The sequence below is a fragment of the Pygocentrus nattereri genome, chromosome 2 (assembly GCF_015220715.1).
Source record: "Pygocentrus nattereri isolate fPygNat1 chromosome 2, fPygNat1.pri, whole genome shotgun sequence".
In the NCBI taxonomy this organism is placed as follows: domain Eukaryota; kingdom Metazoa; phylum Chordata; class Actinopteri; order Characiformes; family Serrasalmidae; genus Pygocentrus; species Pygocentrus nattereri.
In genome coordinates, this window is record NC_051212.1 from 35,404,554 (window position 1) to 35,429,979 (window position 25,426).

The 25,426-nt window shown below is 39.6% G+C and overlaps 1 protein-coding gene across 1 annotated transcript in view; it reads left to right on the top strand.

The window, feature by feature from the left end:
• Positions 1 to 25,426, top strand: part of plxdc2 (plexin domain containing 2) — a 193,715-nt gene that overhangs the window by 91,887 nt on the left and 76,402 nt on the right. The window contains exons 3-4 of the mRNA XM_037534926.1: positions 5,015 to 5,161; positions 9,426 to 9,495. Of these exons, the coding sequence (XP_037390823.1) occupies positions 5,015 to 5,161; positions 9,426 to 9,495 (217 nt within the window). The remainder of the gene's footprint in view (positions 1 to 5,014; positions 5,162 to 9,425; positions 9,496 to 25,426) is intronic.

Consider the following 25,426-nt stretch of genomic DNA (forward strand, 5'->3'; position numbering starts at 1 on the left):
ACAGCAGTTACTGAGGTAGAAAAACCAGAGTAGAACAGTATAAACACAGTGTAGCAGCAATGATCCAGACAGTGCAAGTAGAGCATCAAAAGAGTTGTGTGTGTGGAGTGTGTGTGGGGCAGGTGGGGGTTAACTCAGTCCTTGTGAGTTTAAGAACCTGATCGCTTGAGGAATAAAGCTGTTGCAGAGTCTGTCAGTGATGCCAAGGATGCTCCAGTACCTTCTGCCAGACGGCAGCAGTGAAAAAAGTCTGTGTGAGGAATGGATGGGGTCGTCCACTATGCTAATGGCTTTCCGTGGCGTGTAATATTTACAATGCATGCAATTGGTCAGTGAGTCTCCCAGCCTGCTAATGTGTCACTGTAAAGGCTGAAAAAACTGTGCCGATTAAAATAGTACCACCCCATCAATGTTAAAAAATTCTCTAAAGTTTATCAGTTATGGGTTCGGTCCACGTAGGACAGCGTTGTCATTGGTCCACCTGTTAGTGACCTCTGATGCAGAGCTTTTTTTACAGAATTTTAGGTATTTCTCACTGCGAAAAAGTGTTTTTTTTTTTTGTTTGTTTTTACAGAAGCAGGCTGGGTATTGTGCCATAGTTTTTTGACTGGCAGTGCATGAGCATTGTATGACTGTGAAATTGAGTATTTATTAATGTATTTGAGTATATCAGCTGTAAGGTTGTTCTTCACTTTATTGTCTACTCTAAAACACGGCTCCCTTCTCACTGCAACATCTCGGCTGATTCTGTCAGTGTGTTCTGCTCCTCAGAAACAGACAGAAGGTAGAAAAAGCCCAGACAGAGCGGAGAGATAAAAACATACAGCTAGCCCGCTAATGCAATATTGATGCCACTGCCACTGCCAATCTCACTTATACAAATGGAGCTCGTGAATCTGGGGCTGTTTGCCACTGCACAGAACTCGACTGCAGACTGGAGTTTCATTAGTTTTTCATTCCTTTTTTCTTCTGTTCCCTGAGGCGCATGAATGCTTTCTGCTGTAGATATATCTTGTATTTGAGTTGAGCGCTAGCATCTCAGATGCTCGACTGTATGTGCTTTTCTCTTATTTGGTCTCTGGTTTTGTTAGATTGAGTTAATGTAATAAGACATTACAGGTGTGTGATGAAGTGTCTGCTGTTCAGACTCCAATGACACACACTTCTCATATACACCTGTATATGCACCTGTACTCACACACCTGCACACCCACATAGTTCAACAAATCAAATTCAGTTCCCCCTTATTTCAAATGTGGTCATTAAGCAAAAACACACTTGTTATCTGGACTTTGCTTCTGTAGTTTCGCAATGGAGCTACAAAACTAATGTGGCTAATGAGTAATGGACAATTACTGTATGTAAACCAATTAGCACTGTGCCTGCGTGCCTCAGTTATCAAACACTGGCCTTGAACCATGGAAAGCTGTTCAGATGGTAAGTAATCATAAGTGTAATACAATACGTTTTGTGTCTAGTCAAGCGCTAGATTAGTGTTCTTTTAAAGGCTTGACAAATATATGGGTTCTTAGTCAATGTTTGATGATGGCTAGGGACTCATGGAAGACTGTGACAGGACAGAGAAGATGCTTGATGCTTGTCTTCCACTTATCTTGATGGATGGTGGGTCAAGCTGAGCTATGCTTGAAGCACAAAGGGCTGAGGATACAGATCAAGTTTTTACCTTTGCTGTCAGGTAGGGAGGGCTGGTCCATTTTTGCTTTATAGGCAAGCATCAGGGCTTTAAATCTGACGCGGACAGTTACATTGAGCCAGTGAAGGGAACACAGCAGTGGAGTGACATGAGTGAACTTAGGAAGACTGAAGGCTGCTGCATTCCAGTTCAATTGTAAGGGCCTGATGGGCCACAGAGGAAGACCATTTATTTTTCATTTGTTTAATCAGCGAACTGATGTGTGACCTATATGCCTATTCATGTGTCTTCTTGTTTAAAAAGGTATTTTGTGACTTTTTGTGGCTTCATATATAAAATAAATATACAAAAGAATTGATAAATCTATGTATTCTTAATGGAGAAGAGTAGATTAAACAGCATACATCAACTTGTTTAAAGGTGCAGTGTGTAAGATTTAGTGGCATCTAGCAGTGAGGTTGCAGATTGCAAATAACTGAATACCCCTCCCTCAGCCACCCTTTCCAAGCATGTAGTAAAACTACATTGGTTCTTTGCTTTTTTTGTGCTTTATTACCTCCGATTTTCCAATTATTCAAACAAGTGGTCAGCCAGTACCAGAAGCAACCACAAGCATCTCCCTTCTATGTCCTCCAACTGGTACTATAGCATCACCAGCTTCAAGCTGCTGCTTCAATGTAAAAATGTAAAAAGGTACTTTTTAGAGACAGTGTTTGGTTTGCCTGTTCTGGGCTACTATATATACATGGCAGGCTCTGCTGAAGGAGGACTCAAGTTACAGGTGATTATACACTAAAGAAAACCTGGTTTTGTATACAATATTCCATTTCTGCCAATAGATCCCCCTTAAATCTTACATACTGCACCTTTAAACCGATCTATTTGGCATGTTTGGTGGATAAAAGCTTCCATTACTTGTTATCTACATTAGCCTCATAGCTCCAGTGTAAAACTAAAGGAGCAATCTATTGGCTGAATGTAATTCGGGAAATGTTTGCTTTAAAGTTTCTTCACATATTGCTCTTTTTCTGTGCTTCTCCCTGTTCTCTCTCTCTCTCTCTCTCTCTCTCTCTCTCTCTCTCTCTCTCTCTCCTTCACTTGGTCTTACTCAGAGTGGTTTCCTCTGGCTCTTTTCTCTCTTGGTGGAATGGAAGCGGTGTTAAGATGATCCAGCTGGCTCCTTCTGTTGTCTGAACATTTCCAAACATTGAGTGCCACCACAGCTGCTGCTGATCAATGCTGAAGTCATTTCACTTCACAGAAAGCCTCTGCTAAACATATGGCCAGCCTCGCAAATGCCCAGAAAACAAAAAACAAACAGAGATGGACTGGACAGAACAGGCCTGTGAGAAAGAGTGCTCTTGCCTGTATGCTGCCCATCAAAAGTTGACTGAGGACCTTTTCCCAGTGCTTTTAATACAAATGAGCATATTCTCTTTCTCTGCTTGCAGAAACTGCTGAACTAAAAGAAACACTTACAAACCCCCAACCTTGAAAATAATGTTCGAACACATTATATTATGTTGTTGTGATGTCACTCATCAGCACTCAGATCTGCCAGCTGTTTAAACCACCTACGGATGGAAAGATTTTGAATGTGTGCTTTTAACAACAGGAAGCTGACCAGTCATTATTGAGGCAATAACTGCTCTTCACAGCAAGAAGTGAATTTGATGAGCATGAGTGCTGCAAGGTATAGCCAAAGTATTAGTAAATAACTGCTAAAGTGTGTTCTGGTGTGAGAAGCCCGACCAGTCACATGTTCACATGTTCATATGGCTCATGGCATTCACATGATCCAACAAATCTAAATTTTTTGGTCCAAACAGAAATGCATGTGACATCAAGCATTAACTAGCATTTTTAGTATTGGAACGTATAACGCAATGTTGCAGTGTAATTACAGTGAGGTATATTGTCAGTTTCATGCAGTTATAAACGGACCTGCTGCCTTATTTCCACCTCTGAAGGCAGTTCTATGGATGTGCATGGGTACTCGAGTACTCGGTTGACCATTAGAAATACCGGTATTTGGTTTTTCATTATATTTCTTCACAGGAAGTTGGAGAAATTATGCAGAGCCACAATTCAGTCAAATGACAATGTTACATATTATCTGTACATTGTGACATATCTGCTCATGTTTTGCGAGGAAGCAAATGTGTTATGTTAGACTTTGCTACAATGAAAAAAGGGCTTTGTAATGTGAGTGTGTGCTAGGGACACGCGTTGTAAAGGAAGGTAAAGACATCGGGCCTTGGTGTGGCTAGCCAATGTAAGCTAGGTCCAGACCACATTACCAGATTATGGTAAACATTCCCAAACCACATTACGAGATTATGATTTTTTTGCCTTGTAACACTGATCTGATCTTTTTAAAGCAGATCTGAGCCACTTTCGTATGTGGTCCAAGATCTGATACCTGTCCAATGCGTGGCCATGCCAACTTAATGACAATGCTCAGATTGGAATTCATGTCTGGCACATGTACCAGCATTCAAAGTTAACGTGACAGCAGCGCCTATAATTTTAGCTCCACCTCTTCTCAGCATTGGATGCCACCAGCCAATTGCTCACTGGCTCTGCTCTCCCTCTGTCACGATTGGCTCCTCCCACTCCATGTGCATTTGTTTTGGTTTTGTTACTCCGCCCTTGATTGTGTTCACCTCACCCTCATTGTCCCGTGTATTTAAGCCCTGTGTTTGCCCCTTGTGTTTGCCAGTCTTTGTATGAATGTATTGGTTTATGTTTGCTTGAGTCTGTTTATAGTTTGTCGTGTCTGAACCCCGATCTGTCCGTATTGGCTCTTTGACTCTGGACCGTCTTGACCACGACCCTGGATTTGCCCATAATAAATCTTGCTTATCTCAGCGTATGCGTCCGCCTCCTCGCTCCCCCTTACACCCTCTCCAGCTAATAGGACTCATTAAACCTTTGTCTTTGTTGCCTCTCTCTGTATTGCCTCAGTTTGTGTCTGCCATCCGAGCTGAGTTCTGGGCAGTTTGTTTAAAGTTTGTGCTGCGTTTTCTTCAGGTTTTGATGTACTTTTCTGGTATATTGATTTTGAGCCTGTCTGCCCCACAGTAGCTTGTTTTCTGCTGAGCTTTTCTGGACTGTGTGATCTTCCTGCATTTGCATTCAGTCTCCTCTCATTGCTGACAATATTAAAATTAGTCAGAATAGGCATAGGTTTTTAGTCCTTTTTTGTCCCCAAAGACCCCCATTATGCTCCACATCTCTGTTCCACTTGCACTCCGTACTCTGCTGAACTGAGCAGGGAAGCACACTCAGTGCGTGCTGTAGTTGTGGGAGCACTGCTTATTGCTGATTAGGTGAGCATCTGTGTTTCTCTCTCTGCAGGAGGACACAGATCACAACTACTACACGTCTAAAACCTACGGCCCCAATGACCCCATGAGCAAAGAATTATGGGTAAACATCGATCAGATGGACAAGGAGAAAGTGAAGATCCACGGAATCTTGTCCAACACACACAGACAAGCAGCGGTAAGCACACACACACACACAGCTATATACAACTATACACAACACACATGATACACACACATACACAGCAGCAACTACACTGGAACTTTCTGCCTGACTGGGAACCCATCCTGAACTCGACCTGAGCCTGATCCGAACCTAACCCAAGCCTGACCCGAACCCAACCTGAGCCTGACCCAAACCCGACCTGACCCAAGCCTGACCTGAACCTGGCCCGAGCCTGACCCAAACCCAACCCAAGTCTGGCCCGAACTCAACCTAAGTCTGACATGAACCCGACTTGAGCCCAACCCAGGCATGTTCTGAACCCAGCCTGAACCCGACCCAGGCCTGACCTGAACCTGGCCCAGACCCATTCGGAGTCTGACCCGAACCACAGCAAGTTTTCCGTCCAGAGCCAACCCCAAATCATATTGTCAAGTTTTGAGTTTTAACTGACCCAAGGCTGACAAAATTCTGTCTAAAAGTGATCTGAATTGGCTCCTCACCCAAAGTGCAGAATAAAACCTCACATTTTATTGACAAACCCATTAAATTTCCAATTAGACGGATAAATAACATGAAAAAGTATGTAAAATAAAGATTATATAAACAATCAGCTGGAAAAAGTCAAGTTTAAATTCCGTTTTAATTAACTTATTTATCAAGCAGTGCTTTTAAGGAAGATCCCAAACATTACAAGTCTGAATAAACGTTCCACACTAATCTGTTCTCATGCTGTGATGATAACATAATGTTAGACTTCCCCTGTTTAATCTAAAAACTATTCCTGTAAATAGAGGATTTTATATATAATATAAGCCAGGAATGCATTTGAAGAATTTGGATCAGCAGTTTTTTTCGCTCATAATATGAAATATGCGATGACTGCTGGGACAGGCTCCAGCACCCCCCGCGACCCTGAGGGAGAATCGGCTTAGAAAATGGATGGATGGATGGATGGACGGACGGATGGATGGATGGATGGATGGATGGATGGATGGATGGATATGAAATTAGCTGTCAGCCAATTTATTGTTATTACTTGAAGAGGTCTAAATATGATGTAAATAACGTGAGGAATGTAAGAACACCAGCGCTGTATTTGAATGCTGCTGCCACACTTGAACAAGTAGAAAAATTATTCATTGTGCTAAATCGCCAGCTGCCTCTTACTTTCAGTGGACCACTTTGATTTGTCTTATTTAATTAGATTGATTGAAAAAAATAAAGTGTGTTTGGCTCATTAAAGAGCAAAACATTTTGTTTATACTGCAAGTTTGGATAGAAGTAGAAAGTTCTGGAAGTGTCTTAGTGTGGTTCTTGTGTTCATTTACCCCATACTGTGTAAGCTTTGGATTCAAAAAAGGCAAATAAATAACAGCCAAAAAATGGCCATTAGGCAATTTGGCTGTAATTTACTCAGAATCTGCCATAAAAAGTTATGATCCTTGCATTGCTATCATAAGCATTTTTTTGGCCAAACAAGTTAAATATGAATGTCCTTTTGGCAGCACTGAATTCTCCTCTGCTGAATTAAATTATGTTTTAATTTGCCTCATATCTATTTCCTTATGAGTGTGGTCCTCATGGGCCTCAGTGCTAAAATTATGGCAACAAAGCAGAATGGATCAGGAGTGGATCTCAAAACTCTAACTCTGTTTTTGTTTGTAGTGTGTGATGCAGGTCTAATATACAGGTCTATCTATATTATCCTCAGTTCTAAAATAGCAAGTAAAAGAACTGAACTTTAAAACAAAATAGGTGTGTTATTTATTGTTATTTATAAATTCTAGAAATCTGCAGTAGCTATGTCTGGTGTAATTTAACACTAAGGGTGGGTGATATGAGCTCAAAGTTACATCATGGTATTTACTACTCTTTGGACAATAACAATAAATATCATGATATCAAAAAAGGGAAAAATGTATAATAGAATCAATAATAAAAACAATAATAAAGACAACACTGTCATAATAATAATTATTATTATTTACAAATAAGTGTGCTATTAAGGTAGTGTATTATTATGATTGTTACTGTAGCCATTACTGTTATTATTATTACACAAAGCCATTCAAAGATAAAAAAAACAGAAAAGGCATATTTTGCATTGTGCACATACTGTCACACTCTAATAGCTCCTTGAAGTCCCTCAGGCTTGTCTTTACTTCTTCAGTCATCCTTAATACCATTTTGCACCTCGTGGTTGTTGTCTAAAATAATATTTCACTGCTTGCCTCATCTTACAAAGGCAGCTCCCTGTACTGGCTAAGTGAAGTTTTCACAGTATGTTTCCACTGCGCTCAATGGATGGGTTTTACAAGTGGATTTGTTCTTCGTTGAACAGTTGTGTTAAATTTGTTTTGTCCAGCAGTGAAACAACAAAGTAAAAATGGAAACCCTCACCAAGTTGAATCCATGGCCAGCAAAACAGAACAATTTTATGATGCTTTATTTATGTGACAGGTGCCCAACAATACACTTACCTTGGGCACATGCCCAGATTAACATAGGAGCCACTGCAAGGGGTATATAGAGGTTTTCTCAAAAAACTCCTGTTGAGTTTATAAGAGTAATTTGAGCAGTTCATGCTAATGTTTAGTTTGTCTCAGTGACTGCGCTGCTTGTGGTTCACTGTCGTTGGCCTTATCACAGATAGTATCCACAGTTTGGCAAACTCCATATCATGAAGGAATACCATACTCACTTTAATACCAGCACATCTCCCAAACATAGTTGCACTGCATTTTAATTAAAGCAAGCTGATTCTCTTTCCTGAGTAGCTGTTGACCAGTCTAGGGATGTCTCGATAAAATATTAGCAATATTAATGGCCTAACATTGCTTTCAAAAGTTGCGATGAATCTAATGTTACAAACACACATTTTCAAGGCACTTTTTTTCAATCATTATATCTCCCACAGGGGGTGCATTAGAGCAGGGGTCCTCAGCCTTTTCCACCTTGAGGCCCACCCATTTTTCAAGATAGCAATGTTTGCATGCCAAGTCCCATGCCATTGAACAGAAAATATCAACTGATTACAATAACATAAGCTTGTTTTATGCTAGAAAACAGGCAGAATGGTGGTAAATTATGCAGAATGTTTTGCAAAATGCTTTGCATTTTTAAAAATAATTTTTTACATTACGATTGGACAGTGGTGGACGTGGACAGCTGAGTATATTTTGGTCAACTGGCCAAAAATAGTTGAAGCTCCTTTGTGTGTCTTTGTTGCAGATCTTGTAAGTACATTGTTTGTTATTTGAAAACAATAGCCAATTACTTTTTTCATTGTTTTTTATTACAAAGTGCCACCAGAGGGTGCTTCATAGCCTGGTGGTGGAGAAACCTGGGGTTAGAGTGTTAAATCTCAGTGTGTGACTGTGCATGTAACACCATCAGTTACCGCACCACAGCATTCTTATTGGTTGCTGATTGTCTCATTTGCATAAATTTGTGTTGAGTGGGTAGAGCAGCATGTGCATCAGTAGTTTATTGTGTCGCTTGTATTTGTATATTGTCATTTCTTGTCACATTATAGCACATTATGACACAGTTGATGTAAATTATCCAAAAAATTCAAATTTTAAGAAAAAGATCATTTCGCATTATGTCTCAGCATACTAACATGACTGATCACTTTCATGCTGCTCACAGTTTCAGCAGCCACAATTTAGGACACCTTTCCCCCATGCTGCTCACAGCAGATATAGAAAGTTCACTATCAGAACGTCCTTACTGCTCTTTTACTCTCATACTGGGTTTGTGTACAGCAGCGTCTTCTCACTGAGAATACCAAAATGTCTACCAGATCAGTTTCTGCACGATTTGTCTACCCCTCCGTCTCAGGCAGAAGCAGACGCGTACTCAGTGTATAAAACAGCTCTGTGTCAGTGTGTCCTCATTTACTGTAATGGAGAAAGAAGTTGATTCACTGCAGTGCATTAAAATTATAGCATTATAGCAGCGTATTACAGTATCCACCATGCTAAGTACATTATCTTCAGGAAACAAGAGAACCTACAGTGGACATGCTCACCTCAGCCACTGAACAAAGTCAAATCTGCTCATTTACTCTGAAGTTTGCACTGGCTGACTGTAGAATTGCTCCACTGGACGGATATGAAGGTTTTTCCTGCCTTTTCAATTAGCTGCTCTGTCAGTCTCTTTCTCTTTCTCTCTACCTTCTTCTTTCTGCTTAGGTATCAAAATCTCCATTAAATGACACCAGTCTTAATTCTTTGGCCATGATTCATATTTTTTCTTCTTTTGCCCTTCACAGCGGGTCAACCTGTCGTTTGACTTCCCCTTTTATGGCCATTTTCTGAGGGAGATCACCGTGGCAACAGGCGGTAAGTGCACCAGACATGTCCTTGTGTATTTCTAAAGTCTGTGCGTGTGTATGTGTGTATGTTACTTGTGTGTGGCTGTGTTTAGGGCGTGAAGACTTTAAACCCAGCCAACTATACTGAAGGTCACTGCTGAGCTCACTGAGTGGTGTTGGCCTTACTGTAGGTGATGCCACAGCCAACCATGGCCTGGATAGTCACCCTCCCTCTCCCCATCACTGATCATGATGTTAAGCAGTACAGTTGTCTGTTAGCTGACTTAGCATTAGCAGCAGTTTGGAAAAGACAAAGTGGTTGACTTTACATGTCTCAGTGTGCTAGCATGTGCTAGCCTTAACCCTCAATCACAATGGCTGTGTTTACATGCAACGATTTTTGTGATTCGTGAAACGTGGCTATGTGCTACTTATGTAATCGATGTATAATCACCCCTTTTTATCAGCTGACCAATTCGAAACCATGCTAAATTTTCGTAGGCCTCAGTGCTTAGCAACTGTTATTATCTCTATCACCTTTCAGACCTTCAGCAGCACGCCAGCGAATTTCCAAAGGAGGTGATGTGTAAAAGGCATTCTAAACCTTGTCAGAGCAGAGGATGTTGTTTTCTACCTGTATCCAGTCAAAAACAAACAAAAAAGATCCAAGTTAAACCTCACCATCACAACCAAAGACACCTATGCTTGCTCCGTGATGAGTTGTTTCAGTGAAGTTTACCATCACAATATGAAGTTTAGGCTGTTTGCACTGTATTTAACCTCAAGCATTTAACAAAGCATGTGCCTTTGCATTTTGCAGTAGTGTCTTGATATATTAATGGGCTGAATATTTAATCAACATCCTCAGTCTCACTGTATCTGGAGGAGATGATGAAAAAAAAAAGTTGACTTGTGAATTTATAATTGAATTAGACTGTACTGAACAGTTTAAACTGTATTGACAATAAATTAACTTAGTCAGTTCTGTTCCTTCACCTGATGTCCAGCAATTTCAGAAAATAGCCTCAGCACTGTAGTGAACACAGTGGGGTTGTGTTGGATGGGAGAGCAGTCCATTTACTTTATATCGGCTACATAAAAGCTGCTGATCTATAATAGAAAGACACACATTCATACATGATTTTCATGCTTTCTTTATTATACACTGCTCAAAAAAATAAAGGGAACACTTAAACACAATATAACTCCAAGTAAATCAAACTTCTGTGAAATCAAACTGTCCACATAGGAAGCAACACTGATTGACAATCAATTTCACAGCTGTTGTGCAAATGGAACAGACAACAGGTGGAAATTATTGGCAATTAGCAAGACACACTCAATAAAGGAGTGGTTCTGCAGGTGGGGACCACAGACCACTTCTGTGTACCGTTCTGCTTTCTGGCTGATGTTTAGATCACTTTTGAATATTGGTGGTGTTTTCACACTCGTGGTAGCACGAGACGGACTCTACAACCCACACAAGTGGCTCAGGTAGTGCAGCTCATCCAGGATATCAATGCGAGCTGTGGCAAGAAGGTTTGCTGTGACTGTCAGCATAGTGTCCAGAGGCTGGAGGCGCTACCAGGAGACAGGCCAGTACACCACGAGACGTGGAGGAGGCCGTAGGAGGGCAACAACCCACCAGCAGGACCGCTACCTCCGCTTTTGTACAAGGAGGAACAGGAGGAGCACTGCCAGAGCCCTGCAAAATGAGCTCCAGCAGGCCACAAATGTGCATGTGTCTGCACAAACGGTTAGAAACCGACTCCATGAGGATGGTATGAGGGCCCGAGGTCCACAGATGGAGGTTGTGCTCACAGCCCAACACCGTGCAGGACGCTTGGCATTTGACAGAGAACACCAGGATTGGCAAATTCTCCACTGGCGCCCTGTGATCTTCACAGATGAAAGCAGGTTCACACTGAGCACATGTGACAGATGTAATAGAGTCTGGAGACGCCATGGAGAGCGATCTGCTGCCTGCAACATCCAGCATGACCGGTTTGTCAGTGGGTCAGTAATGGTGTGGGGTGGCATTTCTTTGGAGGAACGCACAGCCCTCCATGTGCTCGCCAGAGGTAGCCTGACTGCCATTAGGTACCGAGATGAGATCCTCAGACCCCTTGTGAGACCATATGCTGGTGCGGTTGGCCCTGGGTTCCTCCTAATGCAGGACAATGCTAGACCTCATGTGGCTGAAGTGTGTCAGCAGTTCCTGCAAGATGAAGGTATTGAAGCTATGGACTGGCCGGCCCGTTCCCCAGACCTGAATCCAATTGAGCACATCTGGGACATCATGTCTCGCTTCATCCACCAACGCCACGTTGCACCACAGACTGTCCAGGAGTTGGCGGATGCTTTAGTCCAGGTTTGGGAGGAGATCCCTCAGGAGACCATCCGCCACCTCATCAGGAGCATGCCCAGGCGTTGTAGGGAGGTCATACAGGCACGTGGAGGCCACACACAATACTGAGCCTCATTTTGACTTGTTTTAAGGACATTACATCAAAGTTGGATCAGCCTGTAGTGTGTTTTTCCACTTTAATTTTGTGTGTGACTCCAAATCCAGGCCTCCATTGGTTAATAAATTTGATTTCCATTGATGATTTTTGTGTGATTTTGTTGTCAGCACATTCAACTTTGTACAGAACAAAGTATTCAATGAGAATATTTCATTCATTCAGATCTAGGATGTGTTATTTGAATGTTCCCTTTATTTTTTTGAGTAGTGTATATTATACCTTAATGGTGCTGGCGCTCTGAAGGATAAGTGTATTTATGTCATTTGATGCTGGGTTCTCATTGTTTGTGTCTCAGATTAGGACAGTTGATAGAAGGGAGACTTAACAGGTAGAAATTATTCATTTGGAAATGATGCACACTGCATGTGCTCTATATGTGAGTTTAGGACTCTGTATGGTGCTATAGAGCATTGTGTGCTATGGCACAGTTGGCCTATTTCTCTGTGATATGACTTCATAAGTTTAGCCTGCATGTCGTTTCTGGAGCAGTGTTTGTCCCACTTCTGCTTTCTGTATTCTGTGTGAGAGAAGAGAACTGCATAATTGATTACTTCTTGTTCAAGAGTGTATGAGCAGATGGGCATGAATAGGTTATGTTCTGGCACATTGGATTCTGAAATCACCACTACGGCAGATTTAAAGCTAGGTGTGTGTGTTTGTGTCTGTTTCCTCTCTGTGTTTATTTAATTTTTTTTTTTTATTGGACTAGTTGAAATGAAATGAACTGGGAATGTTTAATTGTTCTTTGCAAGGGACTCTTGTTGATATATAGCTGTTGATTTTGGAGCAGAGTACTAGTAGCTGAATAGTTAGGCCTCTGAATATGGGAAGATGGCTCTTGGAGGAATTCAAGGCAGAAGTTATAGAGAGTTCAAGGGCTCCATGCTGAAGAGCCGCTGGGTTAAATCTAACTTGGAATGTCGAGGTTTATGGACCGAGTACTGGTGGCATGCTGATATCACCATTCCTCCTCCTTTTACTCAGTAGGAGCTAGACACTTCAATAACAACTGCTTCAGGCCTGCTGTAGCACTGTTTACCAACTGCCAGTTGAGTTTAAATGACTCATGTTCTACATTTTTCTTGTATTTTATTATTCATTAGTAATTTTTCCACTTATAATATTCATGTAAACATTTTTACATTTTTTAGACTTATACAGTCTTATGCAAAAGTTTGAACACCCCTGGTCAAATTAACATGTTTTGTTTATTTTTTTTTTTCAAGTCAAAGTAAGTTAGAACATCCTCTACAGGAAACATTTCTTACACTTAGATATGCCTTTTCTAGCACATTTTAGTGCACCATTTCTATACATTTGCTTAATTTAGTATATTGGAAAAAATATTTTGCCCAATATGTTAAATTCAGCAAATAAATAGTAATCGTCTTTTTAAATGTGTGGAAGCATATGAACTGATTTTTACTTAGAAAATATGTGACATTAGACCAGGTGTACACATTTTTTTTCCATACAACTGTATGTAAATGACCTCTGTTACATTGGCTGTCCTCTAATGCCTCATTCAATTAACAGTCCAGACTGAATTGTGGATCACAGTGTTAGGTTCCATCTGAAATCCTCGCGGACATCAACCTGACAGCCTAGAGCAGCTCCATATAACTGCTATAGAATGTCTGCAGTAACAACACTCTTTATCATTTAAGTGTAAATGGGGAGCTAAACCATAGACCCAATTATAGTTATGTGTTCATGACTGTGACAGCAACACCATGATCAGCTCAAAAACAGGTGTTCTTGCAAGCTAAGTTCTTTAAATGGAAAAGATGGATTTTGAATGTTTGAATGTTTTGAAACTTCAGCAGTGTTCACATACTCCATCAAGCCCTTTTATTTAAAAACAGCAAAGGGAATGTTTCCTGTGACATATGCACTTTAAAATACAGTCTTGACAGATGCCTTTCCATATAACCCTTGAGTTCAACTGCCATACAAACTTTACATCATTCACAGCTCTCCTGACAATTGCCGTCATCTTTTCATCTCTGTTGGCTGGCTGCTGGCAGGTTCAGATTGGGGTTATTGTACAGCAGCAACCTGAACCTGAAACCTCTGCTTTTCTCTCTCTTCCTGTGCCAGCTCTTTCTGTAGGAGAGATGTCAATACTGCGCCCTCTGTTATGTGGATCCGCCTAAGAAATTTGATACGCTTGATCTCGGTGTGCTCTTACACCATCAATCAAACCAGCATGAATGTGTTTTTTCTTAAATAATCTCTCTGACAGAATCCAGTGTTGATCATCATATATCATATGAACATAATTGATAAGGGGTTAGTTAGATAAGGGTGTTGTTAGGCAAAGCAATGTAATCAACAGCAGGGTTGACAATAATTCTTAGCATGTCTACATAATGATTCAGTTTTACATAATATGTAATGACTCACTTGATGTTTCTGGTCATATGTTTACATATCAACAATTTACAATGGCATCAAATGTCAGCCAGTCTGATTTTAGAACTGGAACTATCCATTTTATCAACCGAATCCATTTTACTATCCATTTACTGAATCCATTTACTATCCAAAACTATCCATTTTATCAACTGAACTAAATACAGATTTGTATATAGTGTTTAGAAGTAATTCGTGCTAGACAGGTGCTGGTCCCTGTATCACTGTTTGTTACTCAAATGTTTGTGTCCGCTTACCTCTGTCTGTTGGACTGGAATGTTTTTAGCTGTCATTTTTATATTTAGCTTTTTTCTGTTTATACCTGCCATGTGTTCTAACAGTGCCTGACTGCAGGAGGTTTCTCTGTTGGGCTTCTGGATTAAACTCTCTGCTGAAATGACAGTTGTGATAAAACAATCACTGCAGCTATGGTTAAACTTGGATATCATCTTTTGCGCTTTTGAAAACTGTGCAGAAAGCAGATTTCTAAAATAGCCCTGAAGGAACCTGAATGTGCCTTTAAAATTGAGGTTGTGCAAAAAACATGCTTAGGTGGTGTTTTTCAGCCTTATGGGTGGGCTGCTCTCATATTGAGGGCAGTTAATGTGCTTATATCAGAGTGGGAGAGTAAATAAATAAAGAAACAGAATAAAAGATAGAATAACAGTGATAACAGTTACAGAGACAGCAGCAACATTGATAACACAATGATTATATATATATATATATATTATTGCAATTACACATGTTTTGTTATACACATGTTTGTTTCCTTTGTGTGTATTGGAACAACACAAAAAACAGAGGAAAAAAAGGCAAATTTGACATAATTTCACACAAAACTCCAAAAATGGGCCGGACAAAATTATTGGCACCCTCAACTTAATATTTGGTTGCACACCCTTTGGAAAAAATAACTGAAATCAATTGCTTACCATAACCATCAACAAGCTTCTTACACCTCTCAACTGGAATTTTGGATCACTCTTCTTTTGCAAACTGCTCCAGGTCTCTCATATTTGAAGGGTGCCTTCTCCCAACAGCAATTTTAAGATCTCTCCACAGGTGTTCAATGAGATTTAGATCCTCATTGCTGGCCACTTTAGAACTCTCCAGCGCTTTGTTTCCATCCATTTCTGGGTGCTTTTTGAAGTACGTTTGGGGTCAGTGTCCTGCTGGAAGACCCACGCAAACCCAGCTTTCTGATACTGGGCCCTACATTGCAACCCAAAATCCTTTGGTAATCTTCAGATTTCATGATGCCTTGCACACAGTCAAGGCACCCAGTTCCAGAGGCAGCAAAACAACCCCAAAACATCTTTGAACCTCCATCATATTTGACTGTAGGTACTGTGTTCTTTTCTTTGTAGGCCTCATTCCATTTTCGGTAAACAGTAGAATGATGTGCTTTACCAAAAAGCTCTATCTTGGTCTCATCTGTCCACAAGATGTTTTCCCAGAAGGATTTTGGCTTACTTACATACATTTTGGCAAAGTGCAGTCTAGCTTTTTTATGTCTCTGTGTCAGCAGTGGGGTCCTCCTAGGTCTCCTGCCATAGTGTTTCATTTCATTCAAATGTCAACGGATAGTTCTACCTGACACTGATGCACCCTGCACCTGCAGGACAGCTTGAATTTGTTTGGAACTTGATTGGGGCTGCTTATCCACCATCCGGACTCTCCTGCGTTGCAACCTTTTATCAATTTTTCTCCTCCGTCCACGTCCAGGGAGATTAGCTACAGTGCCATGGGTTGTAAACCTCTTGATTATGTTGCGCACCGTGGACAAAGGAACATCAAGATCTCTGAAGATGGACTTGTAACCTTGAGACTGTTGATATTTTTCCACAATTTTGATTCTCAAGTCCTCAGACAGTTCTCTTCTTTCTGTTCTCCATGCTTAGTGTGGCACACACAGACACACAATGCAAAGATTGAGTCAACTTCTCTCCTTTTTATCTGGTTTCAGGTGTGATTTTTAAATTGCCCACACCTGTTACTTATCTCAGGTGAGTTTGAATGAGCATCACATGCTTGAAGCAAAGTTATTTACCCTCAATTTTGAAAAGGTGCCAATAATTTTGTCCGGCCCATTTTTGGAGTTTTGTGTGAAATTATGTCAATTATGTCAAATTTGCGATTACACTTGTATTTGCAAATACAAAAAATATTGCAATTACATGTGTAATTGCAATAATTTTCAGGGAGAAATACTTCATTTTCTGGAAAAAAATTCAGGGGTGCCATGACTGTATGTATATATCAGTCTCAATCTCAAAAACAGTTTCTCTTCACTTTAATCATGCAGAGGGTTCTTTCAGTCATTTTTCAGAAACATTTTCTTTACTAAAGAACCCTTAAAGAAGCATCTTTTTAAAGAGTGTAATTCAGAATGCTACAAAAAAAGGAAGAGTGTGTGATTTGACTGGATGTCTATGGAGTTTAAACCCAGTGTTTAAGAAAACATCAGATTGGAAGATCTCATATTTTAGTGCAGCCGGTGGGGGTTGTATCATTGATCACAATGTCAGCGCATCTGTTCCATCAGGCAAACGACAAAAGACATTTCAGAAATGTCAGTTGTGAATTATCTGTGAAGGCCAACCACCTTCACACACTTGCTGTACTCTTCTGATGTGTGTGTGTGTGTGTGTGTGTGTGTGTGTGTGTGTGTGTGTGTGTGTGTGTGTGTGTGTGTGTGTGTTTGTCTCCTAACTATCACTACTACTAGCACTACTACTATTAATATTAGTAGTATAATGACTTTGTAGGTAGTTTGACCAGAGGAGGACAGGTCTCCCCTTGTGAGCCTTGGTTAAACCCAAGGTTTCTTCCTCAGCTCTAAGGGAGTTTTTCCTTGCCACTGTCGCCCCGGCTTGCTCACCTGGGGGTTTAACATGTCATGTTAAAACTTTGTCTTTACTGGAATTCTGTAAAGCTGCTTTGTGACGACATCGGTTGTAAAAAGCGTTATAAAAATAAATTTGATTTGATTTGATTTGTATGTGTGTGTGGTGTGTGTTTATCTAAGCCTTTCATGATTTATATTTCGTTTCATTCCGTTATAATTCTCTAACTGGTTCTGTCTCCTCCCCGTGTTCTCTCTAATCCCAGACCGCTCCCCCAACGCTGTGTTCTGTATGCATTTGCTGTTGTCTGTGGATTTGCATTTTTTCCTTGTTCTATACTTCTGTCTGTGTTTGTGGATTTGAGAAAGGGGGGAATGGTGCGTTGAGAGAAAGATGAAACAGGAGAACAGAAGGAATAGTACAGAAGAAGAGTGAGCGGTGGAGGGAAAAGATGTTCAGCTCAGCACTGGGTAAATAAAGCCATGTGATGATGTACTTTGAGAAGACAGCCCTGAAGCATACAGGAACAAGGAAAGATGCAATAAAAAGCAACTTTCACAATTTCTACCACTTCTTTGCTCTTCTTTTGCTGCAGGGAGAGACTGATAGAAGTCCTGCTCTGTCTATTGCACTATTATGCTGTGTCCTAATTGTATGCTAGATACTAATTACTATACTATTACCATAATATTACTCTTAGTCACCAAGTGTTAAGCACTGAGACATAATGTGAAGTGAGTGGGTGGGCCTGTAGAGCTGTCAAACATGGAGAAGTATGAGGATGAGGAAATATGTGAGTAAAATTTTGTGTCACGTATGAGAGGAGACTGGACGCAATCGCAGACAGTTTAATAAATCCACACACAAAATGAGGTCAAACAGTCCAAAGCCAAAACAACAGCAGACAGGCTAATACAGGTACAGCAGACTCAAGGACAGAGTATAAACAGGCCTGAGATAAAAATCCAGGGTACAACCTAAACACAGAAATACACGCTTAGAACCGGAGTAGGAACAAGAGACTTTGCAAAGTGTGGCGAGACCTAGGGTTAGAAGGATGGCTGAAATACTGATACTGAACAGGTGGGGGGGGCGGAGATGAGGGCGTGACAGAATGATTCTAATAAAGGTAGTTAAACAAGGTTCATGCAATAACCTTAACAGTATAATACAAAGTGTACAGAATATATGATACACATGCCTTAAAAGCAGTGTAAAGCAACTACAAATAATTCAGTATAATTCATTAATTTTTTCCTATAACAATGTAGCCTAAATTCTTGTAATTATATTACACTTACTGAATTACTAAGAATTTTGTTTGCCTTATTGGAGCTGGGTTACTTTTAACTGGGGAGATGCTGTACTTTGAATCATTACTGATGAGATCTGAGATTTTTTTCCAGTGTGAATTTGCAGTGTCAATGCTAAGTAATAATTATGGAACGAATGACCTTCCATAATTATCACATTTCAAGCTCCTTCAGTAATAGAAGTCCTGTTCGAATCCACGTCTCTGTAATGTAATAACAAACCCCGGTTATAGACATCAGAATCAGTTTTTTGTGACGGGGAGAAAAGGCCAACTGCTAAATTGTTTGGCACAGTTCCTTTATCCATAAATATTCAAGACAGAAATCTTGTAACCTCTAACATGTTTGGTGATTAGCTATTTAAAAATAGAATGAAATGGAAAAGCACCTCTTACACTGCAGAGAGATTTCTGTCAAGCATTTGATCAGAACTATTTTATTTTACTAGCCTAATGCTGTTCTATGTGTTATTAGTTGGAGTGCTATTTGTGTCCTTTTACTTATAATTTTAAAGTTGGGATGGATGTCTGGCATTTGGATCAAGGCTTTTTAGAGTAATTTAGATACTTTTCCAGTATCCAGTTTGTGCCTGTCATTGTACATTATTTGCACACATATGGTTCCTGTGACAGATGGTGAGGCGCACTAGGTAGTGCTGTCACCTCACAGCAAGAAAAGCCTGGGTCCGATTCCCTGGGCGGATCACCAGGGTCCCATCCATGTGGAGGACATGGATCTTTTTTGGGATTCTCCAGTATTCTCCCAGAAGGATGAGGGGCTTAGAAAATACGTGTGTGTTAGAGGTGTGGTAGACGGCCACAGCTGCCAAGGCCGGTAAACCAAAAATAACTGTTGTGTGTTTTAATTCCTGCTTTGTGTTTACTGGGAATAAATGGCATTTGGTGAAGTTAATCACAGTCAGCCTCATGACCATGACTGCTGTGTTATTTTAGTAGAGAATAGTGTAGTTGTAAATAGACTGTGTCAAATATTGGATATCAGTTTACCTTCATGGTATTGCATGGGTGGAAATGGGACAAAATGCTTTGGCGGGCAGGAGCAGGTTGAAATCTTGCAGGAGCTGGTGGGTGGGGCTGAACAAACAGTCCTATGCAGACCTCTAGTGTGTTAATAAAGATCCCTGTGCTGAGTAGAGTGAACCTTAACCTTACCTGTATAGGCCAGAATCAATAATAAGATAGGCAAAGTAATGATGTTACAGTTAGAGAGAAGTCCTTCTAATAATAATTCTAATCACTTATTTGAGTAACTCCAACACTGGTCATTTTCACCCACATAAACAATTAAAAATCTAAGCTGGAATATCGTTTTATCCTACTTTTTGCTCCTCAAATGGTACTGAAATACTGAAAGTCAGACAGGAAGACCCAGTGCAGGTAGCCTGATGTCTTCACGACTGGAGAAGTCAGCTTAATCTACCTGCTGTCATCTCTAGACTGAGAAAGACAAATACTGCTGGATGAGGAGTTTCTCCTCACTGTATCTCTGTTCTTCTACTCTAGAAAATGATGGTGCCACAAGAGAAAGTAGGAGCCAAAATGCAATTACAGGCCAAATCACATAAGCACACACACAGAGATCATAAATGCATATGGCTGTGATCATACATAAATATTGCTGCTGCCAGAATAAAAGCTTTTAACTCTGTTTTGACTGCTTTTTAATGCCAGCTGCTGCACAGGGAGTCTTACATCAGCCAGCATTTGACCTGATGCAGTTATCACATCTTTAGCTACATTCTTTTATGAAGATGCTTCTTCAAGGGCTCTTTAGTAAAGTAAAAAAGGTTCTATACAGAACTGTGAACACTCAAAAATCCTTTGGGGTTCCCCTAACCCCTAAGGGGTTCTTTGCATTGTGAAAGTTTATTTCAGATTAATGGAGAATGCGCTGTAGATGGTTTTTTACATAACCTTTTTGAAAAAGGTTCCATATAGCAACTAAAAGGGTTCTTCTATTGTTACAAGCTTAACATCATAACAGTAGAAGAACCCCTTTGGGTGCTATATAGAACCCTTTTCAAAATGATTCTATACAGAACCACCTACGACACATTCTGAAGAACTTATTCATAACGCAAAGAACCCTGGAACTATTCAAAGTGAGTGTTCGTGGTTGTTTATAGAACTATTTTCTTTCTTTACCAAAGATCCCTGGAAGAACCATCTTTTTTAAGAGTGTACAGTGATTAGATGGGCCAGCTTTTCCCACTAACTTTGTCCAGCACTTCTGATGTCCACTATACTGTCCCTGTTTTAAAAGCATATCAAAGAAAACGTTATAAAAAATATTAATGGTAATACAAATGGTATCAGGTGTGATTCTGCTTGATTGGAATGAAAACCTGCAGACATGCCAACCCTTTGTGAATAATGCTGCTTTAAAGTGGTCTGTTTTATCTGAAAAATGTCCCCACCAGAAGGCAAAACATGAAACCCCTTCGAAGGCCAAAACTGATAGATGGAAGCTAATGAACTACAACACCCATTCCACAACCTCAGTGTTCAGTTTAGCTCTCACATAAACCACATAAATATGCACGCTGGGTGAAGAAATTTCTCCTTGAAGAAAACTACTGCCCCACTTGCACTTGAAAGCAGCATTAGCATAATGAATCCTGCACTAGAGAAACACAAACTGTGCATCGACATATGAGCTACAGTCTAGACAGAGCTACTGTCCACCAGCAAGATCAAGGTTTCCAATAAAGTGGCCAGTGAGTAGACTATGACTGGGCATGGAAGCTTTCGGCAGTTGTTATAAGTGATCTAATCTAGTTTTAGATTCAAGATGCTTAATAGGTTTTTGATAAGGTTGCCTGATAAAGAAGTAATGTACTCATAATGATCATTTGTCTGTGGCCTACACGCTGTGTAGGGCAATTTTCAGAGATTTTGGGAGCAGAAATAAAATTAGTTTTTTATTATGAAACAGAAGAGAGAGAGAGAGAGAGAGAGAGAGAGAGAGAGAGAGAGAGTGTGTGTGTGTATGTGTGTGTGTGCCAGCTGAGGCTTGACAGAATACCTGAGTCAGCCCTCTAAAAAGCTTTTGAAAATTACTCTCTCTCTCTGTTTGGGTCTGACCACTGCAGCTACTTCCACTAAACTCTCATCTAAGACACACACACCAGAGACGTAAACACTGAGGGCCTGGGGCCCGGGGCCATCCCACTTGAAAGGCAGACCCCCCAGGTTTCTGTTGGTAAAAAAAAAAATCCTCCCATGGCTATGAAAATATTACTATATGTAAGACCGGCATGGGCAAAGTTGCTATTTTCTTGCACTCTCACGACTTTATTCCCACCTTAAATAAATAAATAAATAATATAAAAGAGATTGACAAAGCTCTCCTTAGATAGACTGCTCAAAATGTGGCCAGTATGATTTAGCCCACCAGACAGTTACCATAAGCCGTTTTTCTATGAGAGAACAAACATTATTATACTATTATTTACTATTATTATTCAGTTCTTATTTTCCTTTAAAGTATGGCTTTCTGGAGTATTTAGAAGCAGACTATAATGGAATGTTATAAAATACACCAACTTCTGTCTTTGTTTGTATATTGTTTTATCTTTTGCCATAGTGCCTGTGACCCCAGATAGATAGATAGATAGATAGATAGATAGATAGATAGATAGATAGATAGATAGATAGATAGATAGATAGATAGATAGATAGATAGATAGATACTTTATTGATCCCGAAGGAAATTTAGCAAGACAGAAAGTGAGGCCTGGCTTAGATCAGAACAAATTTGAATGCGATCACCACAGCAAAATTCATAAATTCAAAATTCATAATTCATTCCCACCAATGGGGTCATGCAAAAGTGCATGTTTTTTTGCCCAAACATCAACATGTACCACAGCAGATGAGAACAACTGTGCTGTGCTAGTTTTCGTTGGCTGCTTTACTAGTTAGTAGTAGCAGTACCTGCTGTGGTGTTCTATTACTTGTAACAGGAGCCAGTTAAATGTGAGGGAAACAATCATGTGTTGAGTTTGTTAAATGTTTTTAGCTATGATGAAGTTTGCTAGTTGGTGGTCTTCATCCTGATGTTTTGTTTTTAATCTGTGTAATTTCCAACTTCTCTTTATCCCACTATGTCTTTAGTAATGATATATGTAAATGAGCTGTGTTCTGATTGGCTGTCCTGTATTGCACTGCAGTGCAGACCGAAACACTCCTTATGACTTCAGTGTGTATGGGCTAAACTGCTGTAGGCTGAATATACGGCTCCATATACGGACTGTATGGATTTTGAAACTTGAAACAATGTGTGCATATTATATTGAACTTTTTTTAAGTCTGAGTTAAGATATTGTGGTAAATATCTATGTGCAGTTTTTTTCTGACTAGTATTGCAAATATGAATTCAATGTGATTTTGAATTTTTTCAATTTTGTTGCCAGAATACAGCAATTGAAATTTAAGACAATGTTGAATAATGAAGACTATAATTAAAATTGCAGTTCTTGTAGTTTGAAATGTTCACTTCTTAAAATGGTGATTCAAATAAGATTAACCTTTGAGCCCTAGTTTTACATAATATGAGTGCTTTAATGTTTACTAGCTCGCATGCAGCCCCACCTAACATACCCATCCCACCCTGCCAAAGAAATTCTGACTATGCCACTGACACACACACCGTTGACGATATTTAGCACAGTTCCGCTCTCATTAGGTTCATAATGTCCTTTTCATTCAATGTTTACTTCCTGATGGACCTGAATTCAATTTCATTGAATGCTGTTTAGAAACGGCCCACATGCTGCACAGTTTATGGGCGAGTAATAGGACAATATTTCTTGTTTGACTAAAGCACTAGATCACCTTCACACAACAAATTACAGTCTGTTTATTGGAGTACGTGTGTGAGAATAGTTTGTATTAGTGTGTTAGAGTGTGTACTAGCTGAGCACTACATCAGGTTCATAAGACAAACTGGTACATTTCTAAGACACTGCTTTATTGCCTATATTTAGTTGTCATGATTTTACTCTTATCTGACTTTTTAAAAGCCCAGTACATTATCTAAATGGAAGGTAATAGCAAGACGTGATTTCCAGCATCTGTGTTCTTTTTCACTCTGCTGCAGCGATGAATTTCAGACATCACTATCCAGATTATCCAGATCTACAGGCTGGCAATCCCCAAACTCTTTCACTGCTGTGTTCTTCTGTGCATATGGCTGAAGGAGGAAATACAAATTGCCGTTTTCTCCCAATTTTAGTGCATTTAATAGGTACTTGAGGGGGTTCAGTAGTTCTGAATGCAAGCATTTAAACAGGAGAAACATTCACATTCTGAGCTGTTCCTCTGAAAAACTTGGAACTGATGGCAATTACAGTAGAGATTTAAGAGGTCTTTTTAGATCTAGCAATGCTGTGAGGAAAATATCTTAAAATATTTCTAAATATATTTATTTTGAAATTCATTCTTCATGAATATTCATATGCGTACATACGTATGTGTACAAGTTTGTGAATCGGTAGTGATTCGTAAGGTTACACACTGATTTTCAGACTTTGGGACACATTTACTTTAAAACAGTGACAACTAACTGTTCTCCATGTGAAAGAAGGGGTGTGGCTAATATAAGGCTCCACATATTATTAAAACTCTTTGTGTTACAGTAGTAACATCAAAATGTGAGGCACACACACACACACACACACATATATATATATATATATATATTTACAATATTGAAGCCTATAATACAATACTGATACCATTTACATAGTTTTTCTTTTATCTACTAAGCTTAAAATAATTGACACACATTTAAGATGGCCCTCTATAAATAGGCTATCATACTAAAACAGTTCAAACCACTCTACTATCACACATGAAGAAATACACTGCTAAGATCATCACATCACATGGTGTGAATCTGTGCTATTTCATGACAGATTTGTTACAAAATGTAATCAGATTCATTCTTTTTTCACTGCAATACCCACTCCAGCATTTTCTGCTGATATTAGCCCAATATTATCATCTTTAAATATAAAAAAAATCACATTGGAAATAATCAGCCTACTGCAACAATCACCCAGTAAAACAAATATAATGCATGTTTGCTCGGTTGTAATGTGAACATTAAACACTAGTAATGCTGGTGGTCATTTCATAACTATTTCTATTATAGATGATTATTTTGGTGTTATAAAAAATATGAAATGTCTCTCAATATTACAATAGTGAGGGTAATATTTTCAATGCATATTATATTCAGTATATGTTAATAATACTAACCATGATATTACTGAAAATCCTGATAATTTAATATCTGATATCATAACAGGAAATTTTCATTTCATCCAGTCTGAGTCATATACAGTTATTTGTAAAACTTTGTGAGTGTCCTTGGTCAAACAACATGTTTACTACTACAGTTTCTTTATAATGTGTCCTATGACGCACTTGTATTATTATTATTTTTTTATATTAAATTCAGCAAATAAATACAAATTGTGCAGAAATCTGCAGAAAAATGCCATATTTAAGTGTATTCTCTGTAGAGGATGTGTAAATTATTTTCACTTAGAAAATCTACAGAACATACAGTATCATATGGGTGCACAAACCTTTGCATGTGACTATATTCAAATGCTCATATGTTCATGTAATAGTGTGTGTGTGTGTGCGTGTGTGTGTGTGTGTGTGTGTGTGCGTGCGTGTGTGTGTGTGTGTGTGTGTGTGTGTGTGTGTGTGTGTGTGTGTGCGTGTGTGTGCGTGTGTGTGTGTGTGTGTGTGTGTGTGCGTGCGTGTGTGTGTGTGTGTGTGTGTGCGTGTGTGTGTGTGTGTGTGCGTGTGTGTGTGTGTGTG